At 31.1% G+C, this 24,952-nt stretch overlaps 3 protein-coding genes across 5 annotated transcripts; all 3 read right to left on the reverse strand.

Annotated features, from left to right (window-relative positions):
* LOC105158847 (AP-1 complex subunit sigma-1) lies at positions 1–4,689 on the reverse strand. Its single transcript, XM_011075740.2, has 7 exons — positions 4,532–4,689; positions 3,689–3,775; positions 3,348–3,439; positions 3,113–3,221; positions 2,988–3,023; positions 407–493; positions 1–332 (listed from the first exon to the last, which is right to left on the reverse strand). The coding sequence occupies exons 1-7, from the start codon at positions 4,532–4,534 to the stop codon at positions 261–263; spliced, it is 486 nt and encodes a 161-aa protein (XP_011074042.1). The 5' UTR covers positions 4,535–4,689; the 3' UTR covers positions 1–260.
* LOC105158848 lies at positions 6,342–10,469 on the reverse strand. 3 transcript variants are annotated; one of them, XM_011075741.2, is made up of 8 exons: positions 9,695–10,468; positions 8,914–9,219; positions 8,437–8,825; positions 8,112–8,211; positions 7,903–7,956; positions 7,715–7,801; positions 7,165–7,293; positions 6,346–7,068 (listed from the first exon to the last, which is right to left on the reverse strand). In XM_011075741.2, the coding sequence occupies exons 1-8, from the start codon at positions 9,821–9,823 to the stop codon at positions 6,751–6,753; spliced, it is 1,512 nt and encodes a 503-aa protein (XP_011074043.1). In that variant the 5' UTR covers positions 9,824–10,468; the 3' UTR covers positions 6,346–6,750. The 3 variants fall into 3 exon arrangements, with proteins under 3 accessions (XP_011074045.1, XP_011074043.1, XP_011074044.1); XM_011075742.2 differs by having other exon boundaries at positions 6,348–7,068; positions 8,914–9,216; XM_011075743.2 differs by lacking the exon at positions 8,914–9,219 and having other exon boundaries at positions 6,342–7,068; positions 9,695–10,469.
* On the reverse strand, positions 19,820–20,909 carry LOC105158850. The gene has a single exon (XM_011075744.2). It carries the CDS (start codon positions 20,679–20,681, stop codon positions 20,079–20,081), a length of 603 nt encoding a protein of 200 aa, XP_011074046.1. The 5' UTR covers positions 20,682–20,909; the 3' UTR covers positions 19,820–20,078.

Here is a 24,952-nt window from a genome sequence, read left to right on the forward strand (position 1 = left end):
GAAACAAGTCTAGGTTCTGGAACATAAGCAACACTGGAAAAAATGAATCAACCAGTTGAGAATAAGTATCAAGTAGGGAATCTAATTACTACTACATTGTATGATACAGATTGAGCAGGGATCATGGATACAGAAGCTTTAGTTTGTTCAAAACCACTCTATAGACTGGAACAAAATGAGTAAGAAAGGTCAAACCCCAGATTTGCAATAACACCGAATTCAAAACAGGAGTGAACTTGGCATTTTATACCACTAAATCCTCATTTTGTCGCCTGCGCAATCATATTACTTAAGGAACTTGCTTGCTCCTTGGCTGCCTCCACAAGAGAATCCTACAAACAAATTCGGAGGTAGATCAGCTATAAAGTTCTAATGGAATGCATAGCAAACAGTGTGATTTCCGCACCTGTGCAGCTATCAGACGTGCAACAGTCTTCTTGCTCGACTCTTGAAGTTCACCGGCAATCAAGAGTTCGTCCAATATATAATAAGCCTGTCATTGTGTTTCGCAGATGGGCTTAACATATAGAAACAAAGACCACATATATGCGAAAAAGAGTAGCTACCGAAGTCTGTCAATCTCAAACTGTGTTGTCTTGGTTTATTAACTATGCCATAAATCAGGCAAACAACAGAACAATAAAGTTTAACATCGCCCTAATTAGTGTATAAAAACAAATACCCAACAAAGAAAAATCATCTGAGACCGTCTTTCAAACAGGAAAATGCATGTTCTCTACAATTAAAGGACATATGCCCAACCAGTACAGGGCAGAGAATTTATTTCATTGCCAACTACATCTTACCTTGCAATTTAGTATACAAACTCCTGAGAACAACAAAGGAAGGAACAAAACAAAATTTAATTGTGCTTTCCTTTCTCCAACAATTTAACTAGTTTTCACTAAAAGAGTGTCAATTAAAAGATATCCTATCATTACTACAGATTATTTTAGCAAAGCACCTAATCCTCGTACTGAGAAAAATATATAAAGGAAACTAATCTAATTATTAATCTCCAGTTTCCTACTTTTCACTTATACTAGTGGACATGTTGGATCATGACTGTCACAACAGCCCAGGGCACAACACTGTCCAGTCAATCATAAGTACTGCATATCTCCACAAAGAAAGAGCAATCAACAAAACTCATCAACAGAACGTGAAATTCACAATTCCTAAATTTCAAGCAGTATAGCCCTGTTAATTCTAATCCAGATCTAATTAGGACGACATAAATCACTTTTGTCACCAGCTGCTTATAGATCAGCAACTATAAAATAGTGCCATCAGTATACATAGACCTATGCAACTACAGTCAGTGTATCTAGTTGAAAGAATAAAGCAATACATCGAAGGATTCAGTTCCTTCAGGATTCTCTGTCATTCATCACAAGAAACCTCCTGGAATATCATATTTGACTTCCTTTACAGTGAAAGCTTCCCAAACAGACAGCTAATATCATTGTGTCAAAAAAGTTTGCTACTTATGGAAACTGGCTGCTAGCAGAAAAGTAGCTACAGATTTGCAACTGAGCAAGAGGATAATTCATAAACAGTAGGAGTTTATTGTCGTCTAATGCGTAGGATGAATGTCGGCAAATGATAGTTAAGTAGATTATACCTACAGCACAGTAATATCCAGATTCTACTATCTTAGAGTCCTGACATGCACACCGGAACATAAAGCACTGACTATCTCGTCAGCATGCTGATAGCTGTTAGACAAATATAGCAGTTAGGTAAGGTTGAGGTGTAATTATCAGCACCTTGAAGGCTACTCCTGAGGGCCTATGCTTTATCTTAACCATAATTTGCAGAAGCCTTTAAAGCAATGACACGATACTTGTCATATACCAATGTGCAAGAGGTTGACTTCCATGTCCCCAACATTAGCCTTTCGGACCCCATTAAACGAAAGCTGAAATAAAACAAAACCAGATCCATAGGGTCTGGAATGAAATAAACTACAAATACCATTAAGAAGAACAGATCCATAGGGTCTGAGATTATTCAATTTTTAGTCAAAAGGGAAAGGTGAACTACAGACAGAAAACTGAAGGAATTCTCTCATATTTTATTTATGGCAATGGTGAAGACTAAATTCACATGTCTATATCAGACCTTCCAGGAAGTCCGCGGACTTGATGTTTACAGTTTACATAATTACTTTCCAAATTTTCAAGAGGTATTCTATGCTATCACCAAATACCTAAAATACTCTAGGATTATAAACCCTCCGAAAAAAACTGTTCTCTTGCCAGGATATGCAAAGGGATTCAAATTTTCCATATCTTCACTTGCTAAACTCAAGATGGAGCTTGATGAAAACTAAGTTAAAAACCAAGATTTTCTAAAATAATTAGTTCAAGAGAAAAGTTGTTACATATGATAAAGTGGTGACATGGAGAATCTAACAGAATTAGACAAATAGCGAGTGTAGTCGACTACTGCCTGAAGTTTATGGTTTCCTACTAAACATATAGAAGTTAGGAACCTACTAAAGCATCCACATTAAATAATATAAACACAACAAACAGCAGCGATAACTGGCCCATGCAAATGTATGCATGTCATTATTTTGATGTACCTCAAAGACACAACTAAACACTAGCTGTATTAGGTAAATAAAGTTAAATCATGCATAAGAAAGCAGATGTGGCTTAATTATGAAAAAGCAAAACTACAAAGAGCTCCATTTGGTGGCTTCCTGGAACCCTGGGGATCATAAAAAAAAATACTGCTAAAAGTAGTTTAGTCCAGTTATTTTCACCAGGCAAGCTTTCGCAGCTAGTTTATGCCGTAATACTAAGACCTGAAGAGAGTCTCCTAGAAGTTTCACGAATCACCCAGTTCTATCTGGTGCAACTTTCTCAAACCATTTAACTCCTCAAGACACATATAAGTATCACTCTAAATTCAGCCAACAGAACCATGATATAGATTAAATTTTCCAGAGTTTTAAATTGAGTCCAAGATAATCATACCTTATGAAAATTGAAGATCAAGTCCAGTTCACAGACCTACAGAAATTAAATAAATATGTAATTCAATAAGATGTTTACAAAGTAATGTAATGATAAAAAACAGTTGCTTTAGTCTCAGGCCTCACACTTCCAAAGTAGCGATCTAGTATCTCGACAAAATGGTGTATAATTTCAAGGATCTCCAACTCATTATCATCCTGGTCAATACACATGCAGAAATAGAGGCTAGCATACCTGCAGAATAAGCATTGAGATGCAAAAGAATTAACTGCACATGAACCAATTCGGCAATGCTGGTAACGACTTGTGTATAGTAAAAGAAACATAGAAAGGTTTAAACTAAATAAAAATGCATATTACCTTTTGTAAACAACTTTATATCCCCTCCACTCCACAAAATTACACAGCTTGGGGCCACGGTTGAGAATCAAACCACTTAACTCTCGGATAACCTTTACCAAGTCGACAAAAACATAGGATAAATATTTAGTGACAGTGTAATTAAACAGTATTTTGAATATTAGAATCTGAAACACGGCCCACCAAATGTGGGGAAGAAACCTTACATCAAAATCATGTTTTAAGTCTTCACACCCACAACCAAGCGTAAAATCATAATAATAAGTTATCCAGAGAAAGAAAAGGATTATTCAATAGAATGGTCTTTTTTTCTAAGCTAAATCAAGTTGAAACAGTTATACCTTTGTTCTTTCCTTTTGAGTATAAGGGGAATACCATTTTGTCAACCTTACTTTCCCTTGTCTGCTAATGAGAAGCACAAAGTGAATCTGAAATGAAACAAGAAACTTTAGTCGCTTATCAACTGTATGAAGGAGCACAAACCAATCATCTAACTATCAAAATAGTAATGATTGACAGGACGACAATCACTCAGTAAGTACAAACTTTTTTCGAATTCATTGGTGAAGGAACCAAGTAGAGGGGCAATGGTGGAACCAGTATCACTGAAATGTAGTGAAAAACAGTACCAATTAAAACTGTAAACCAAGACAAGTCTCAAACTCTCAATTCACCTACTTAAATGCCTCTCCTCTACAGATGCCACCAACTTAACTGATGATCATAGTATTCTACTTACCAAATCTTGCTTGGCAATTCCACGGTGGGAGGGAATTGCTGTTGACACATGCTAATACATTACTGGAAGCTATCCTTTCTCTTTTAACTAGTTGAAGAAAGTTCGAAACATCTCTTTTTTTTTTATTATTATTTTTAAAAATTTTGACTTAATAATTTAAACATATATGGGTGTTTTAACCCCGTTTTAGTCATTAATGGAGCAGATGTAGGTATATAGCAAGCAAAATGGGAAATAAGCCAACCAGTCGACGGGATGTAAATCAGCAGTGAAAAGCGCAATTAGATCATAACAAGCGTAAAGTACTTGGCAGATCTGATCAGTTAATCAGATTCATCGCATTCAACGGGGACTCATCGATTAAACATCGATAGTTACATATCATTAAGAGGATGAAGAGCTGGATACGGGTAGAATCAAGCAAAAGTAGAACAGAGATGGATACCATGGCGACGGGAGGGCGGGCGCGGCGGTGGCCGGTGGAGTTGCCGTTGGTTTGATCGCTGATCCAAATCCCACCTCCGCTATTCACAATCGGCTTTTCCAATTCCTACCGTCTCTCTTTGTTTACTTGCAAGAATTCTTTTCTGTCTGTACAGTTGTACTTGAGGGAAGAGAAAATTTATGCAATCAGTCCTTCATTTTTGTTAAAATTCGAATTTTGGTCCAATAAATTATCTCTAAGTCCAACTGCCCAGGGCAAGAGTGAAAACAATTAGAAGCTATGAACATAATACATAGGAGTAAATGCTAATATTCTGCAACTTGAGAGGTTGTTATGAAATTTGATAGAAAATCAAGACGACAACGTTTAGTTGAAAATTATTAAAGTGTTTATTTCTATTACTATAAAAAATAAAATTAAAAAAAAGCCTTCTGTACTCACACAACGACACTACTGTACTTTTTTAATAAAACAAAAGTGACTCGGTGATTTTAACAATATTACACTATTTTTTTATCATTTCGATAATTCAACCTCGAACTCAACTCGTTATGGGTGATTTTTTTAAGTTATAACTGCATTTAGGAATGAGTCTCAGGTATTGGTGTTCGACCCACGCCGGACATAAATTCGATTGCTTTAATATTTTATTATTTATACTCAAATGCATTACATAAAACACTGTTTTTATAAATAATTAAATAGATATAAAATAGTTTGTAGTTTTAATGTATATAATAAAAATATATAGTGAAAGTTTTAGGGTAAATTACAGTTATCTTATTTGAAATTCTACGTAATTATAAAAACCGCATTTATAAAATACCTTCTATAATAGAAATAATTATGTCGTTTTTGAATGGTGATACGAAAATTACTATTTACTTTTACTAATTTTTTTTAAAAAAATAGAGGTTAAGTGAAGTACATAATCCATAGAACATAGCAGTAATCCACAAAAATATTTTTCAAAAATTCTAAAATTAGAATTCTTAATCGAAAAGAGTATTTTGGTTTGTTGACTATAAAATCAAACGAAAACTTAACAGAAACTAATGAACAAATAAGCTCATTGTTAAAACGGATGTAACATTATCTGTAATTTTCTAAACAATGAAAAGGTATTTATAATTATACAAAACTGATGAAATTTACCCAATGTTCTAATATATTAGAGCCTAAAACATACACATAAAAATAATAAAGAGAGTTAATATTTATTTTATAATAATATACTTACAAATATTAATCTTTAATAACTATGGGTAATTAAGCACACTCCATAAGTATGCAAAATATATAAAAAAAATATTTATGTACTTGAATACAATTATATATTTATGAAACAAAATATATCAATTAAAATCTCCACCCTTTTAAATTTTAATTATGAAGTATAACAATAATACGATATTAAGTTGCAATTACCAAACCAAATATGTATTGTCACTCGTATTTATAGATAGACTAGCCGTCGTTGCACATCATTCCTATATACAAATAATAAACAATTTTTCATGTTTTATAATATATTATAAATAAGAATAAAATATATAAAATAACACATCACAATTTCAAAAATCGTTGCAAGTGAAAATTACCGTTCCCAGCTAAAAAGTGTTGTTCCCTTTTATATCAGTACACATAGTACATGGGTATTTTTACTCTGTATGGAAGTTGAGAGTAGCATATGCTTCATCAATAATACAGATAAAAATCAACATCACAATATATATAACTAACCAACTTCTACTAAAAAAGTAGACCAATAACTGCTAATAAAGTAGAATAACATTCATATACTGATGGTATTTGAACTCGTGATCATATAATAATAGGATCTCCATTTCGCTGACCAAATTAGGCCTCGTTAGCAGAGGAAGAGGTACCTGATGACCCCTTAGATACTAAAACAAAAGAGACACTTGCTTATTTATAATTTCAACAATAGATATATGAAAACACCACAGAAAGTTGTCAAAACCCAAGAGAAAAAACAAAACAAAACAGAACACCTCAAAAGCAAAATAGATTCTTTGGCTCTGAAAATCAATAGCCAGTAAAATCCACTTTGCTCTTCCCAGTATCATCTTCTATACAGTGTATGGAAAATTTTCCCCAAAGCATTAGGAACACAAATGCGTGATAATTACAGGGAAAAAAAAAAAAGAAATTGGTGATTAAGCAATCATAATTAAAGTTAAAAAAAAAAAAAAAAATCAACCACCCCATCTCCTTTCAGCTATATCTTTATGGATTAAGTATCGAAAGGATGAGCTCTGCTCTAACCAATATACGTACTTTTCAGGTTTGCCGTTCGTAAATTTTCTGATTGTGTTCTGTTGAATGCCTGTTAGGCATCCGCTAACCACTTCCAAGAGTGCAGCCATGCCAAGTGACATATCCTTGGCATAATAGCGCAAGATTTTTGGAAGGTATATCTTTGTTTGCTTATGGACATAAACTGTAGCTTGTATGAATTCTTCCTTGGCAACTTTGAGGTCTTGAAATATATTCTTGGCAGTGTAAACTCGAACCTGCAATCCAACATGTTCAGAAATTATAAAGATCAGCAGCTCGGAGTTACGCTCTTTTCAGAAGTGAAAAATGATAACAAGTAAGAAATGATTTACCGCAGGGTCAGAGTATGCGCCTGAGCAAAGTGCAAAATGAACGAGTGGTTCAGGGTACTCAATAGCATAAGCATGTTTAGCAGTCCCAGTTTTGAACTTCTTTCCAGGTGATAGAAGTGTTTGGAGCCACTGCATTTGTGCCATTCATGATGTGTTAATAAAGGAGTGAAGAAAATTTGGCTTTGAGTCGATAAGGTAGTTTGCAATCAGAAAAACAAAATCTCGCTCACAGCCCCTACAGTCGTCTCGTGTGATTTGTTTTTAGTCATGATCATGTCTTGGTTTTGATATCTTCATAATGCACAATATTATAGACTTCAAGGTTTGATACAGTAGTTAGTATCTGAAGATGGTGGACTATCGATATCATGCACAGTTCTTATGAATTTGACTCATGATGTTTGGCTTCATCTTTAATGCCAAAAGATTGAAAGAAAGAAATAGTAGTAGTGAAGTGAATCCAAATTTTCAATAAGATGACCAAGTTCTTTAGATTAAGGAGGTAGAACCAAGATGAATAAGTTTCTTCATCTAAGTAGCAGACATGTACCGGAGGAGAATAGTGCGATTTGATCCCCAAAATGTAGCCTTGAATGTCGTAAGCATTTACACAATGTCCACCAACATTATAAGCAGCCTGAGATAATAAAAGAAAACAAAATTTGCACATGGAAAGATCAGATCTGCTAATAAGGACTTCATTAATGACAGATTAAACAAATAAACATTGTTTAGTACCTTCACGATGAAAGTACTTTTTATACAGTTTTGTGTTCCATATGCTAAATAAGCCTGCAAACAAAGTCAAAATGGCGGATGTGATTCAGTCATCAAGGATTTCACTAGAAAAGAGGAAATATTCGAAGCCCAAATAGCACGATTTTCAAACACTATTTTTAGGCCCTTAGTTGGCAAACAAAGTTGGTAGAAAGTTTTGCAAGGCATACATGCATCACCAATGCATTGTGAATATTAATCCAAAAAGCAAGCTTCTCTTCGCGCCTCATCTTCTTCAGGTCGACAATCTCAAGACTCTTAACTAGGGACCTGTACAGCTCCCATCAATTGACATATAGATAAAATCTATTTACTATAGAAAAACAATTAGGATGCTGCAAAAGCATAAGAGTATACTTAATTATTTGAGAGGGAATAATTAATTGAAAAATAGAAGATGTATCTAGTATCCAGCTGGCTCCTATGTTTTTAGGTGAACTATAGAGGGAACATATTATTCAATATAGATAAAGAATTTCTTATGCATAAAGACACCTGAATTTCTGAAGCATTGTAGCAGCATAACTATAGCTCTCATCATCTAAGCATATCTTCAGGACTTCTACCATTTCAGAGTATGGTCCATTATCTTGTTTTAAGCCTTCAAAATCACAATCTTGAATAACTTCATCATTACATTGAGGACTCCAACTCCCAGATAAATTTCTGGGAGAAAACGTGCTCGACGAGCAGAATGATGAAGCGGAGGAAACTGAATAGCCTTTGTTAGTCCGTCCAGGGTTTGCCAATTTGCAATAAATTGAAGAGATACATCTTATAATGTCTTCAGATAGTTTATCCGGACGAAGGAGGGCATCATCAATACGACAATTCCCAAGATGATCTGCAAGGCTACGGTGCCGAGAATAAGTACTCCGGCTTTCCTGCAATTGTCCACAAGCGTTGACATAGTAAATTAGATTTGACAGAACATATATAAGCTAAGTACTGTAAGAGGTGAGGCATATCAACCCTTCCAGATGATGATTTTGGAATAGCAACTTGAATCAAATCATTTGGCCCAGTTAAAGCACTTGTAGGCGAAATTTGCCCTTGATGGTCATGATAGTCTTTCGACATTTCCAAATTTATCCTCGGAGATGGTTGATCAGATTTATTCCATGGAGATATTCCGGTTATCTGTTGTACATGGTTTCCGGAATTACTTGGGAGATGCTGCTGAAATGCTGTCCGGTAGAGAGAAAGAAGATATCGTTCCAGACGCACTATTTCAACCTCAAGTGTTGCAATTTCATTCATCAGTTCTGCTGAAGACTGCTGCCAACAGCAACAATTCATGTTCAATCTTGCAACAGCTAACAATTCTTGGTATCACTTGCAAAAATCATACACTTATATATTTTTTGTATAAGCAAACAATAATCACTTCCAATTTCATTAATTTTCAGGGCTAAAGAGTTCAACTAGATCACCTCAACACAGCACCAACTTGACCAAAAATTGATGTTTCAGAGAGAGAGAGAGACTTTACAAGTACTCCAGAGCTGGAAACTACTAGCTAAACCCACACTCTCTATGAAAATAGATCAAACACCATTGAATCAAAACAGCCAAAGTTCAAGAAATTCACAGCCCATTATCAAAAGGGTATAAAAAATTCTCAAAAAAAGAAAAAAAGTTTCATCTTGTAGCAGAATCAATCAAGCTTTCCTGCCCACAACAACGATACAAAACCCACACAAAAGGAACACAAACCTAAGAAAAGAAACAAGGATAGAAAGCATTCACTCACAGGATTCAGATTATGGGAAGGCCTGGGCGACATGTTAAGTACATGATCCTTGGCCACCTGACTGCAAACTGCGGAAGTGGAGTCAAGCGGAGAAGAAGGAGAGGAGCAGCCCACAGGCGCCATTGTCATAGAAGATTTTTTCAGCTAGCACCGACACTGGAAACACAGACTTTGAACAATCATAGGCATAGAAGAAGTGGGGGGTGGGGGAAGACCAAGAATTATAGTACGGCAAAGAAACACAATCCCAAAAAACCATCCAAAGTACTGTAGGTAGGTTGGGTGTAATCTTGCAAAATACCAAAAGCTGTGGAGGGACAAAGCAAGAATTGAATGCAGATAACCCACTCAACAAAACAAGAAAAAATAATGGAGTGGGTGGCCAGATACAATAAATGATCACAGATTCAGTGAGCCGTTCCGCAGCAATAAAGAAATCAAAAACGGGCATCCGACCACAAGTGGGGCTGGTGGGTGGGTCAACCCGGATTACACCATTGAACCCACTTCAGATCTTCTTCTGTTATCGTCAAATATTAATTTATAACACGCATTCGCAGTGTAGAATATGGGAGGTGAAGATTAAAGAAAGAAAGGGGGGACGGCATTGAAGGTGGGGAAATGCGATGACTAATAAAGAATCGAGGAAGAATAATTAATTTGTAGGAGCAGTAATTATGGTGGGGGTGGGGGCGATCATGAGTTGCAATGATGATTCGGTAGTGACGCTCATACTGTGCTGTGGAGTGTGTGTGTGTGTGTGTGTGTGGATGGAGCAACAGTCACTGTATTATACAAAGTATATCACAATTACTCCTCCGTTACAAAAAATTGCTGTTAGGAAAACACGATTATGAGTTGTGGGGCCCGCCTGTCCCGTCCGTGTGTGAAAGGTATTGTGTTTGTCCCGAGGCTGTGCACGGAAAAGTTAAAGATGACTCAATTCCAATTCTAAATTTGACTTAGTTTTGTAAAAGAATTTTAACCAAAATTTTCAGTCAATTTAAGATTTCGGTACCTTAAAATACTATATTAAATTAATCGAATTCGGTGTTTAGTAAATTTAATCTTTTTGTTAAAAATATAAAAATATTATATTTAATATTGATAAAATCTAATACAAATTTATGGTAAATTGAAAATTCAGTATATTAAAAAAATACTATATCGAATATTGAATAAAATTAATCGATTTGGTTTTGATGTTATTCAAAAAAATTTAGTATTTTTTTTTAATATTCAATACATCGAGTTTTTTTGTTAAATATAAAAAAGGGATAATTACACTCTTCTAAATTTTGGTGTAATTATACGTATATTTCCTATAATTTTAAAAAATTACATCTAACACTCAAATTATAAATTCAATTTGGGTTCCGAAACTTACTCAAACTTGTCAACAAGCTAAACTCCAGGGCTACCTTAAATTTGAACTCCAGCTCATTTTACGACATCAGACGCTCAATACAATTAGAGTTTGACAATTTTTTCAAGTTCAATCCAATTATCGATAAATTTTAACTTCTTGACGAGTTAAATTGGAGTCTAACCACCTTTGCTAAGTTAGAACTCGAGCTCAGCTTGCAAGATTAAACTAGTTATTATTATTATTTTTTAAGGATAAAATTGAACTCGCTCAAACTCGAACTTTTTAACAAGAAAAACTCGATTAACTATTTTTTTCGGAACTTAGCTCCAAAATGAAGTTCAAGATTTGGATTATACAAATTCATTATGAAAGGAAATAAGAAATAATATTTTTTTTAATTAAAAAAGTTAATAAAAATCTGATAGTAATTTATTTGAATTGTAATTATTATTATTATTAATGTATAGAGTCTGCCACGTCAGCCCTAACACAAAGATGGACATAAAATTCCAAACGGCGTCAGTTACACCAACTCCCTCCAAAACCGAATAAACTATTTTAGTGTACTATTCCGTTAGAAGAAGTTCGTTAACGTATTGATTCTACTTCTCCTTCCTCGACGCTAGGGTCATTTCCGGTATTCCACCAGCACAACCCTAGCACCCTCGATATGAACAAAAAAATAATGATTTATTAAAGTTAGGTTTTTCAGTATTTTTGTGATTTATGAAATTAAATTGAATTATTAATTAAGATTTAAAATCTTGAAATCCCGATCGAACAAAATTGAATTACACTGGTGTTTGGCTGAGTTTTATGATGTTTGAAAAATCATAAGATATTGCATAATGTTAGGTGAATATAAAATATATATATATAATAAAAATAAAATATTAAGAGCGCGTACTATAAAAAAAAAGAGAGAGAGATAAAGAAAGATTATTTTCTACATTATAATCACCACAACTTAATTAAAAACTGTCAAAGAAAGCAAGGAAAAACTATTTTTGTTGGATGAAGTTGAACTTACTCAAATTCAAACTTTTTGACAAGTTGAACTCGACTAACCATTTTTGTCCGAGCTCAACTCTGAAATGAGATTCAAAATTTGGATTAAACAAATACCTTATGGAAAGAAATAAGAAATATGCAGACTTGAGGGGTGTAATTTGCTACCTCCTTGATATGATAATTTACTTTTAGGATACAATAACCACATTGAAAGCTGTGAGTAGCAATTTGGAAGACTTTTTCTCAAGAATATATAAAAAATATATTTAAATGAAAACAAAAGGGGATGAAATCTGTCATTTGACGCTTAATATTTATAGGAATTTATATTCATATCTTATTTACAAGCTATTCTAACGTATTTATGTAAACTTTACAAGTTCTTTGAGTCTTGTTAATAGTAATTATAAATTTATAACTAAAAATATTTTATAAATTTATATTATCCAAATACTTCAACAGCCTATTTTTATAATAAGATCAAAAAATCAAATACCCTCCAAATATCCGTCCGAAAATAAATAAATATTGAAATGATGCAATATGGGAAACCCTACAAAATATTTCATGATGAAAAATCAAGTGCTTAATTCGCTTTCCTTAAAAGTCAATTTGATAACTAATACCGCTAATGTAGTGATAATCATTGCAACACTCTTTTTGCAGAAACAAGTAATGAATTTCGAAAATACTTAAATAATTCTTTATGATCACTTATATATATGTATATATATGATTACACTGTCTACATCTTTTGTACCGGTCCAAGGGATACCCACCAGCCCAACTGATTCCAAACTAGCAGGCCCATGAGCAGGTATGCAAAACCCATAAAGCCATTTTTCTTATTTTGCTGGCAGGCCCGATGGGTAAGCTCATTATCGACTCGACACGTTATCAAATATTTAAATGAACACATCATATAGATCGCTAACATATAGAACACATCACTTTAAAATATTCTTTTTTTGTTAATAATAATTGAAATCAATATATTCAATAAAATATAAATAAGTAATTTTTTAAAAGAATTGTCACAAGTAATTTTATTCCATTACTAATCGTTCCTTTCTAATTACCATGATTATGTATTATACTTGTTGTAATGCGGAAAATTTAAATCTGCTTTCTTTAAAAAGAGAAATTGCTTATATTTCTGTAAATCTTTTTATTCTATAAATTTACTTTCAACAAGAGGCTATGTGTGTACTAATTAGAGCAGATGGCCCTTTCCAATTAATGTGTTATAACTTGGTAGGGGGCTGCGCCTGCACAGGCAAAGGATGCATGCTGCTGCTGCCACTATTCAACTGAGTACAAACTGTGTAGAACAATAATTATTGAGAAAAAGGGCGCATGATTCTTTGGTAGGTTCAACTCTAAATGTTGTGAGGCCTCTTACTCGGATGGTTTAAGCCCACTCAACCCCCTCAACTCATTTATTGGTTTAGTCCACTCGCCACGATCCATTTGACCGGCCCAATTTTTTTTTATATTTATACCTTTTAATGTTGTACCTCTATAAAAGACTTCCATTACTTTTGGTTTTCAAGTAACATATTGGAAAAATCATTTCTTATTCTCCTTCTTCAGCTAAGTTTTTTGTGAATTACAAGAACCTCGCCTAAGATTTGACATAATTACGAATGCACTCTCGTTATTTGAAAAATTACAAATACCTTCTTAATTTTAACGGTCATCTAACAATTAGCCAAATCGATTAAGTTCTCATTCATTTTTAATGGTGAACTGACCAAAATGCGCTTTTAGATTAAAAATTATAATTTTTATTTATTTTTTGAAATTTTTTAATTTATTTTATGGACTAGGTGGATATTTTTTTTATAATTTTATAAAAAAATCATCCACCTTATTTAAATTTTTTTTATAAGTTTTAAATTTTTTTTAAGAAAAAATACTATAAAGGCAAAATTGACTATTTCATACATCCATCCAAGGATTACATAATTTTATCAAATATTATGGGTATTTCTAATTTTCAAACAACGAAAGAATATTTTTAATTATGTCAAAATTCATGGGAGGTGGTCGTAATTTACGGTAAATTATAAACTACTACCTAATTAGAAAAACATCCACATTCCTGAGATTCGATTTTAAAACATTTGCCTAATGAAAAGTTTTGACAAGTGCATTTAGTTAGTTGTAAATTCCATATCCAGACATAAATTAAGCTCCAAACCGTCGACGGGAAGTAATTCAACTGAGGTTGTTGGGCTCACCTGAAAACCCAGTTGAGAATGCCTACTGCAGGGGCTTCAAGCCCAATTGGATTTGTATTCTTGCATTTTTCGAGACAAGATAAAATATACTCAATATTTATTTTTGTATTTTTACACCTTATTTGCGTGTTTTTCTATTTTTCAACTTTTTATATATAATATATATATATAATATAAAACAGACATGATTTGAACAAATAAACAGTAATTTTTGTCTCCACAAAATACAATATTAAACATAAAATATTTATATATATACATATTTATATATAAAAATATATAATTTGATAATGAACAGTAATTTTTATCTCCCAAATTCCAACATCATACCTACACCACTTATTTTAAAATATTTTAAATAATCCCAAAACACAAATCCAAACATATCATCTATTTTCAATACACACTTACTTATCTTTATTTTTCTCTCTCTATTTTCAAAATACAAAACAACTAAAATACAAATCTAAATCGTTTGACTCCAAAAAAAAAAAAAAAAAGTGGAAGGGGGAGGGAGAGAGAAAAAGAAAGAATAATAATTTTTTCTTCAACTGTTTAATATGATTGAAATGGGAGTAAATCCCAAATACTTCTTCTTATTTGGTATGAAGAAAATAGATTGAAAAGAAAAGACTAATTTTTATAATTTTACTGAATGACCCTTTTTTTTTTGTAGCAGAAAATAAATAAATTAATATTATACTAATAAAATTTTAATATATAAAAAATTTAAAAACCTTATTAATAAAAATATTTTATCAAATAAGAATAAGAATATTTTATCAAAAAACTTAAAATATGATTGTTGATACCAAAAACAACTTTGAAAAATTATATATATAGATATACAGGGGAAATAGAGTAAATAGAAATAAAAACTATATTTTTTTGTCTTTTTGGTCTTATACTTCCACTTTTCCGTCTAATTATGGACGGAAATAAAATTAAACTCTAGAGTGGTTTCAAATACATCGAATTTTACTGTCATTTTTTACTTTACCAATGTTTGATTTAAATTTTAAAATTTTAGTTAAAAAATGATAAAAGTTATCTAAGTAGAATCAATTATACATACAGTTTAAATGAGTTTTGGTGGATCGATATTCTTGAATCAAAGTATTGCATGCTATCATGCGGATAGTAATCCATATATATGAAATGTAATCATCAAATTGAAATATGATCATTATTAATTGAATTTATCTATATATTTATTAAAAGTTTACCAAAATTTGAATCAACTATTACCAACTTCAATTATTTTCTTAATTAATTAAATAAATATAATTCAAATTTAAATTATGAACACGTATTGAGTCTGTTTCAATTACTAATATATATAAATGATCTAGTATTTAAGTTTGTCGTGAATTGATACCTAGATAATTCGTATATTTTAAATAATTAAGTTTAAGATGTTTAATATTTTTAAGGGATAATTACATTTACAGTCCCTGATTTATAATCTATTTATACAGATCGCTCTTACTTTTTGGATAATTTTACTTACAATCATCAAAAGCGTCAACATCATTTGCACAAATCATCCATAGTTTTTAAAATAAAATAAAATCAACATCATCACATAAATTGTCTATACATTTTTGCTATCAGCGGTGGTTTATGTAATTATGTAAAAGACATGAATAATTTCTATATATAAATTATAGGCTAGGGGTGTAACTGTAACTATCCCATATTTTTATAATACATACATAATATATATAAATTTCATTTTTACTCACGATGCGCAGCGACACCTATTTTTTTAAATTTCCAAATATCCCTTATGTATTTTTCAACCAACCCTACTCAAATTCTTCTTCTCATCTATATATCTATACTAATATAATATATATATATATATATATATATTTTTCATTCACAAACAACGATTTGTTATACTGCGGATCAATTTTTTATTGTGTCGATAATATTTAAGTCGTTTATTTATTTATATATTTATTAAAATATGATATATTAATTTATATATTTTATATTTATATATTATATATTTTAAAATATAAAAACTTATTTATTATACATACATAGAAATGACGTGCTATAATAGCTACTATGGGGGGAGGGGTGGCTTGTCATGGAAATTCATGTTTAATTGCATTGGATCTGCTTCTACGTATTATTTATTTCAATAATTTATATTCTTTACCGCCCATATTAGCGTCATTTATTTTATTATAATGTATCCATTCAATTAAAATATTTTTAGTAATTATTTTCTTTCATGTGAATATATTCTCATCACCACCCTTCGTATTTTGTTCCAAATAATTTGATATGATGGCCGGCCGACCTTTTGGTGCACCCCCCCCCTCCCCCCCATTATACGTGCGCTGATTTAAATTTGTATTTTATTTATTTAAGTAAACAAAAATAATATAAAATTAAAAACTAATGTGTATCCATTAAAACACATTACACGGAATTTAATATTTGATTATGGCTTAATTGCAATAAATACTTATTTATCACGGATTGATCATGATTTTTGTAAGTATTGATAAAATAATTATTGTGGCTAAAAGTCATGGCAAGAACCTTAGATATGGGTCGTAGCAAAGACAAAAATAATTTTAATGATGGATGATCTGGATTTTTATATCGATTTTCGTTTAAGCATAGTTAGTATAATTGTTTACTACGATTTTAGTTCTTATCCAATAAAATTTTAGCCAATAGTGTATTTTCTTCTAGTGACATGATATTCTCCAGTGTCCGAAATACTCTAGTACCCAACAACGATTAGGTAAACAACAATCACCAATCAAGTATACAAGAAAATATGTATAAATTCGTATATATAAGTCCAATTAACTATATTTACCTCAATCTTACAATGATTATGAGGGGGATTATGGTAATTATATGAGAGTATGATACAAATGCCCTTAAAAATTGGTGTTTATTACAGAATTAGGTCAAGAGTCCGCGCTTTATCGACCCGGGTCGGGTCGTCCTACCTGACTCAAATGGCCCGCTACTGAGAACCGTTGATCCATCTGACATCATATAAGGCTAGATTATGACACTTGGCACAGGTAAGTGGACCATTTCAGACACTATAAATACGCCGTTTATAATTCATTTATGGTAAGACATTTATTACATTCAGATCCACATTATTTTCTTCTATATCTATCCCATTACTGACTTAGCCATCGGAAGGTTTTAGTCGAAGACTTCCCACCAAGCCTAACAATTTGTTTTTTTCTCAAGTTCCATAACTATTCGAAGGATGTGGGGTAGATGACAACCTGCGAACGGGATCAGATTAAGTTAATAGAAGGAGTTGCTCAACTCTCTATTTATTTCGACCAATCTTTTAATACCTCTCTCTTTTTCTTTTTTATTTTGGAATATTTGTTCTGTTTTACATTGCTTCTTCGGTCCGAACCGAGGAATCCCTTATATATGATGCAAAAAAGGATCTTGTTCTATTTTTTATCAGAGTTTATCTATAAAAAATATGAATCGAAGTTTGAATTTGAAGAAGGGGAGGGGGAAGGAACCCTTGACCCGCAACAGATAGGGGAGGATTTATTCAATCACATAGTTTGGGCTCCTAAAATTTGACGCCCTTGCGGCATTCTAAATTATCTCAAAATTTCATATACTCTTTAGATAAGTATAATATTTTTTAAATATAATTTTATACGTCTCTAGTAATTTGTCATCAATTTCTTACTATTATGAAAATTAATTTACCACATGCACATATAATTAAATATGTAATTGATAAATTCAGTTAAATTAAATAAATCAATTATCAAAATAATTGAATAATCTAATAAATCAATTATAATCCCTTAATCAAATAAAATAATTAATTAATCATTAGTTTATAAATAATTAAAATTCATTAAATATTCTGATTAAATATTAAATTAAATAATATGAATTATATTTAATAAATTCACAAGTTAAATAATAATAATATACAAAATGGAACTTTGATTTTCAATTTTTAATTATGTAGATAGGGACTTGTCTTGGGAATGGTCAAGGCACACGTGTAGCTTGCTTGCTACACAACTACCTCTGTCACTCCTTTGTCTCCCTGTCTTTTAGTTTTTGTTTTTGCTTTTTTTTTAAAGTTTAAATTTTGACAACTTTGATAGTAATTACAAATCAATCCTTAAATTCTTACATTTGTTTAATTTGACCCCATAAAGTTTTAATATATACAAATTTCAACATATATTTATCAATTAATTTAAAATTTTTTAATACTTACCACTTGATCCCACAATTACGTATAAAAAAAATTTAAAATATTATTATTGTTATAGTTTTTAACTTGAATCAACTTAATTAAACAGTTCAAAAGTAGAATTTGCAATTAAAAAAATGCTCTTTTCAATCTAATTTTTAACATTAATAAGCGAATATATAATTTTGAACAGTTATAAATACATCGTAAATACTTTTGGAAAAAAAAAAGGATATAAATAAGTATATTTTGTAAGTTTTAAAGTATAAAATAAAATATATAAAAATAATAAAAAAACTATAAGCATATTTTGAGCGTTTAGAATACATGAAGTAGAGTAGTGGAATACATGAAACTTTCTTATTCAATTAAAAAGTGTTCATATTGTGTTCCCACATAACACATACTAACGTAGTTTTAGATGAATTTTGTATAAAGTTTGTAAACGAATTAAGTCAAATTAAATACATCGTTGTTTGAATTTTATCCAGCTTGCAATATTATATCTGATCAGAATTAAGTCAAATTGCATGAAGCACAATTTGAACTAAAATAACTGTATACATATGTTCAGATATATATTTTATTATTTTTTCATATTAATTTGAAATATATTCGAATTGAACTTGAAAGCCGATCGTTGGTTTCAAATTCAAATCAAACTTGAAACTTGTATCAAACGAAAGATATTGTTTATATTTGATTCATTAAGTTTAAGGAATCTTTCAAGTATTGAATATTTTTATTTATTTTTCAGTCCGAATTGCATGTACAATTTATTTTGCATATGTTTGATCTTCAATTTACATGTCTTATGTTAGTGTGTATATATATATATATATGTATTGCATATTAATATCTAAATTATGATATATGTCTCTTCATATTTCTATCATTTATGTTGAAGTTTGTGTGTTGGTGGATGATTATCATCGTAACATTTTTTTTTGGAAGGAGTTTTTTCTTGGTGGAGCTTTGGACTCAACTACTTGTCAGGAGTGAGTTAAAGCTATACAACGTTGTCGAGCTATTATATTTTGGAGGAAACAAGTGAGAATTTTGCTGCAGTGGGCTTAAATCTTCTTAAAAAAAGCGAGATATCCGCACCGAAGATTTTATTATTATATTTTCGATTGTAAATTGTTATATCTACAAAATCTTATTACTAATATTTTATGAATAAGTTCGAAATACTAAAATTGTTGTATCGAATTGAGAATGTAATTATCTACAAATTTGATGAGAAAATGCCAGAATCAAGAATTTAAAACTAGATGACCAAATCAATCATATTTTCCCTAACAAATTCAAAATGGGAATAGATTAGATACATAAATACTCTTTTCCTTTTTGGGGGGTAACTTACATACATACTTACATATATGCATCCAATGCCTAAAAATATTTACTTATTTGAATTTCCTCCTCAAAGAGACTCTCCCGTTCTCCCAAAAATCCAAACAAGAGATCTCCCATCAAACCCAAGAATCAACATTCATCATCTCCCATTTTAGCATATGATTATCATCATCAATTGTAGAGAACAGATCCTTCATTGATTGTGGTCAGCCTCAACTTGAATGATCGAACGGCCAGTTTAGCTCGTCGGGAAGAGTTCCTCTGCAACTTCCTCATTGAACCGGATCTCGAAATCCCTAACCCCGACGAACTGCTACTACCTTTACTCCCACTTTTTCCGCTGAGGGGACTGATTTTGTTGAGGATTTGATGGTTGGATTGAGGATCTTCCTCCGCCGCCAAAACAGGGGAAATCCGAGCCTTCCTGCTTCGCCGGCGATCGGAAGCGGTGAGCGCCGCGCTGGCCTTAACAGCTAAAGCAGCCATGTCGGCGGCTGCGAGGCGATGTTGAAGCTTAGCAACCGGCAGCACGAAGTAGATCTGTGCCGACTCCAACTCGTCCTCCGCGTCGAGAGACGGTATGTAATCGTCGAAGTACAACCCGTCGGAGCTGCAGACGAAGAAAGAACCCGGAGACCCGGCCTCAAAGTGAAGCACTTGCGAGACTGTGATGGGGAGAGGGTACTGCCGCAATTCTCCATTGACGGAGACCACATTTGCAGTGAGCCTCTGACGATGAGAGTAATCGGATTCAGAGGAGAAACAACCACCCATTTCTGATTATAATTAGCAAATTCGCAGGAGATGTTTGATATGTGTGTCCCAGTCTTGCAGAGAAGAAGAATTCAAGAAAGAGAAGAGAGAGAGAGAGAAGCAGTGAGAATGAAAATGAGGCGGCGGAGAGGATTCATATATAGAAGTAACAAAATGACAAGAGAGAGAAAGAGGAGAGAGAGAGAGGGGGGCTCCGGGAAATGAGATGTGAGCAGAGAGCGAAGTGAGCGCTGACGTTAGGGTAAACACGTGACGACAAAGGTGAGTCATGTTCGTAGAAACTACGACTCTGCTGCCTGCTTGCCGCCCAAGCATGTGTTCCCCATCCTCTCACATACTTTCTCTTTACCTTTTTTCTTTGTTGTTACTTTCTTTATATTTATCATAATTATATATATTTTTTATTATATAATTAATGTCTTTTATTCTAAATTAAAAAATTATGTAAGGACCAATACTCAAAATTATATATTTTGTTTTTATTGTATTTTTAAAATAAATAAAAAATTAGACTAGTTAGATGAAAAATTCATTAAAAAAATTTATTCACTTAATTCAATAAAAGAACTGTATATGTTTTTAGAACTAATAAAAGGAATACATTAATTGAGTATTTATAATTATGTCAAATTGTAGAAGAATTCGTCTTCATCATTTTGTTGTTATTTATCTTTCGTATAAAGTTGGGGAAAAATATCTAATTTTGGTAGGATTAAAACATGCTCAATCATCAAGCTAAATCTATAACATATTTAAATTGCCAATTTTCAGTTCAAAAAATTAATACAAATTTAAAGATATCTAAACCCCATAAATATTTATTTAAAATTCCAAATCATTTAAATCCGAAAAAATACCGGGACATTGATAATATTAATTCTGTAGCCAAATAAAAAATTAAGTGGACTCAATCAATCAAAATCAATGGGGTATGATTGTGAAATTAGATTTCTACAGACCAAACGGGAAAAAATAATTAAAAGTTGGTGTAGCCGCGACTTATTTCGTTATTTTCATATTAGGTATGACTCCTAATATACATGATGAAAATTATAATAATTAAATGGAACCAAATCAAAACATTAGGTCTCTATATATTCCCTTTTGGTAGGTTGCAAGCATATATGTGTTCACTGTCTCTCTTTATAATTAATATCAACATTAATATATATAAATGGGACCACACTCAAATTCCACAAAATGATTAAAACCTTTCGAATATGTTAAAAACAACGAAATACTTTCAAACGTCTGTTCACTGTTATCTGGGAAATAATTACATTGTTTTTTTCTACGATTTGTTGTAATTATATGTAAAACTCCTATAATTTGAAAAATTACATAATATCTTTCACATTTGTTTCTATTTAACAAAATAGATCGGCATGTTTTAAAATTAAAATATCTTAATCTTATATCTATCTCCAAATAAAATAGATACAATAAAAATTTATATAACACACATCGAATACGCTCCTATTGCCAGCATATTTACAACGTATAAATGGCCGGTGAAAACATAACTAAAAAAATATATAAGTACAATCAATGCCATGTCCTAGCAATGTTGTACAGTATGTTGATTTTTGTAGTGGGAATCTGAAGCTATATAGCTTAAAATAATTAGTCGTTTGCATGAGTGTGTAATATTTAATTTTCAGGTTATTAATTAATAAATGGTGTATATTTATATAACAAGAATGATAGAGGGATTGATGGGAGCAGGCCAGATACGAGTTGTCCCAAATGCTTGCAGCTCCAGTTGCTCCAGCCTCATCAATTATTCAAATCCCTAACCCTAAAAAGTCAACAAAATTGGTGCATCATGTCCTGCATTTGCCCTAACATTTTGCATTATTAAATTACCATGTTTGTTTGTGTTTGATGATTTAATCTTCTGTTTGTTTAATTGTCCATATGTTTGGAGTTGAAAGTTTTAAGATTCTCTAATTTTCTAGTCTGTATGCATTTATTGATTGTTTCGCTGTACTGTTTCTTTTCTTTCTTTTTTTCTAAAAGAGCGTTTGTCGTAACGTCTTATTTGTGGTGTAAATAGTTATAACTTAAGTAATAGTAAAAATTTAAAAGTGAACGAGGAAACGAAGTTAGAGGGATTGTAAAAATAATTTTCGATTTTACTGATAAAATGGTAAGAAGTTGCTTATAATTTTTGGTTTAGATCAACTTAATTTAGAGAACTCAAAAACACAAGTTGTAAAATAAAAATACTATTTTCAACAATAAGTTGATAAGCACTTAAAATAAGCGTTTTGCGAATAAATCAGTTGCATGAATTTCATTTATCAATAATTAGTAGGATAAGTTACAACGAGCTCCCCTAAGGTTTGACATAATTATTAAATACCCCTCATTGTTTGTAAAATTTCAAAATACCCTCCTAATATTTGCAATTATAATGTAATTCTTGGATGGAGATTTAGAATTATAAACTATGCCCTTGCTATATTTTTTTTCTTTTTCTTAAAATAAAATGTATAAAAAAATCAGACATTGTGAATGAAAAAATTTAAAAATTTGTGAAAAAATTCACTTAGTCCATAATTTTTTTTTTACAAAAAAATCTTAAAAATTATAATTCATAATCCACTTTTTCTATCATTTATTTAATTAGACTGAAAAATATATCTTTTTAGAATAAATAATAGTTGTTTAATCAACAATCGTGTTTTGTTTAGTTATAAAAAAAAATAATATTAGTGGAGTACACGATATTTTTTAATTATTCTTTTCCGAAGGATATTTTTTAATTATTGACAAATTATTATATGTAGAGTCAAAGAAGACGTGAAATCTCACGATTATATAATTTTCTTTATGACGGAGAGTTTTGGAATTGGTTTGGAGTGGAGAGGCTGCTGCGAATTTATATTTTATCTTGATTTTATCCATTAAACTGCATAAGACTCAAGTTGGCTATGAATTATTATCTTAAAAAATATGTAAAGTTCATGTGGTTTAATTACACATAAACTTCCATTGGTTTAAAAAATTACATTCAAACAGATCCTGATGTTTGCTTTCGTCTAACAAATAAGTCATCTGTTAATCAAAATTCACTAATTTGTTTATATCAATAGAAAAAATAATTGAAAGTTGATATTCACCCTTAATTGACTTATTACTGACTTAAATTAAACAATTTTTTTAAACTAAACTACCCCTATAACAGTAAAATTACTTCCTCACATGCATTAACGTATGACGATAATTTGGTCATAAAAAAATTTATTTGACCTGCAATAAATCAATAGTAAGTCAATCAGAAGTATAACTATAGATTCTTTTTCCCATTTTTTTGCTCATGTGAGCAAATTAGGTGAATTATGACTAATAGAAGGACTTATTTGTTAGATGAAAGCAAATCTCAAGAATGTTAAATGTAATTTCACAAACTACATGGGGTTTACGTGTAATTACACCAAATTTTAGGGAAGGAGAGTGTAATTATTCCCCCCTCCCTTTTTTGGTGAAATGTGATACTTAATTTATATAATTTATTTTTATTTATAATATATTTTAAAATAAGAATAATTATTTATTATATATACATAAAAACAACTTACTACAACAGTAAGTTTATTTAAAAAAAACTTAATGTCAACATTACCCATAAGTTAGAAATAAGTGTACGAAATGAGACGTACGTATTTCTGTACATAATACGCATCCAAAGTCAAAATACTATACTAGAAAGTAAATCCAGTAATTTATTGGAGCTTCAATTTTGCTATTTAAGAACTCTTCCTCTTTTTTATAGTGAAGTAATTATGATTATATCGTAAATATGATCAAATATTAGTAATTATAATAATTAACATATAAATAATACATATTAGATATTTATATTTAATAATTATTATAAATTATAGAAAAAATTATACTTTTTTTTTCTGAAGTTTAGTGTAATTACATATAAATTTTCTATTATTTGAGAAATTATATATAACACCCATGGAGTTTGTTTCCACCTAACAAATAAGTTCCTCTATTAGTCAGTATTTATCAAATTTGTTAATATTAACAAAGAAAACTGTATGAAAATTGTTGTTTACCTTCAATTGACCTATTTATAACTTATTGCAGGTCAAATAATTTTTTTTCAATTGAACTACTCTTACAGCGGTAAAGATATACCTCATCACATGCATTGACATTTGAAGATGTATGAGGCATATTTGGTTATAAAAATATTTATTTGTTAATACCAACAAATTTGGTGAATTTTGACTAACGAAAAGACTTATTTGTTA

The sequence above is a fragment of the Sesamum indicum genome, linkage group LG3 (genome assembly GCF_000512975.1).
Source record: "Sesamum indicum cultivar Zhongzhi No. 13 linkage group LG3, S_indicum_v1.0, whole genome shotgun sequence".
NCBI lineage: Eukaryota > Viridiplantae > Streptophyta > Magnoliopsida > Lamiales > Pedaliaceae > Sesamum > Sesamum indicum.

What these genes read in the sequence shown, in the direction of transcription:
- LOC105158850 (XM_011075744.2), bottom strand. Translation starts at nt 20,681, where the DNA reads ATGGGTGGTTGTTTCTCCTCTGAATCCGATTACTCTCATCGTCAGAGG.
- LOC105158848 (XM_011075741.2), bottom strand. Translation starts at nt 9,823, where the DNA reads ATGACAATGGCGCCTGTGGGCTGCTCCTCTCCTTCTTCTCCGCTTGAC. An exon ending in AAAGTACTTTCATCGTGAAG is followed by an intron (nt 7,802 to 7,902) that starts GTACTAAACAAT and finishes TTATTATCTCAG; the next exon opens with GCTGCTTATAATGTTGGTGG. An exon ending in GCGCATACTCTGACCCTGCG is followed by an intron (nt 7,069 to 7,164) that starts GTAAATCATTTC and finishes GTTGGATTGCAG; the next exon opens with GTTCGAGTTTACACTGCCAA.
- LOC105158847 (XM_011075740.2), bottom strand. An exon ending in CTCAAAAGGAAAGAACAAAG is followed by an intron (nt 3,440 to 3,688) that starts GTATAACTGTTT and finishes GACTTGGTAAAG; the next exon opens with GTTATCCGAGAGTTAAGTGG. An exon ending in TGATCTTCAATTTTCATAAG is followed by an intron (nt 494 to 2,987) that starts GTATGATTATCT and finishes ACACAATGACAG; the next exon opens with GCTTATTATATATTGGACGA.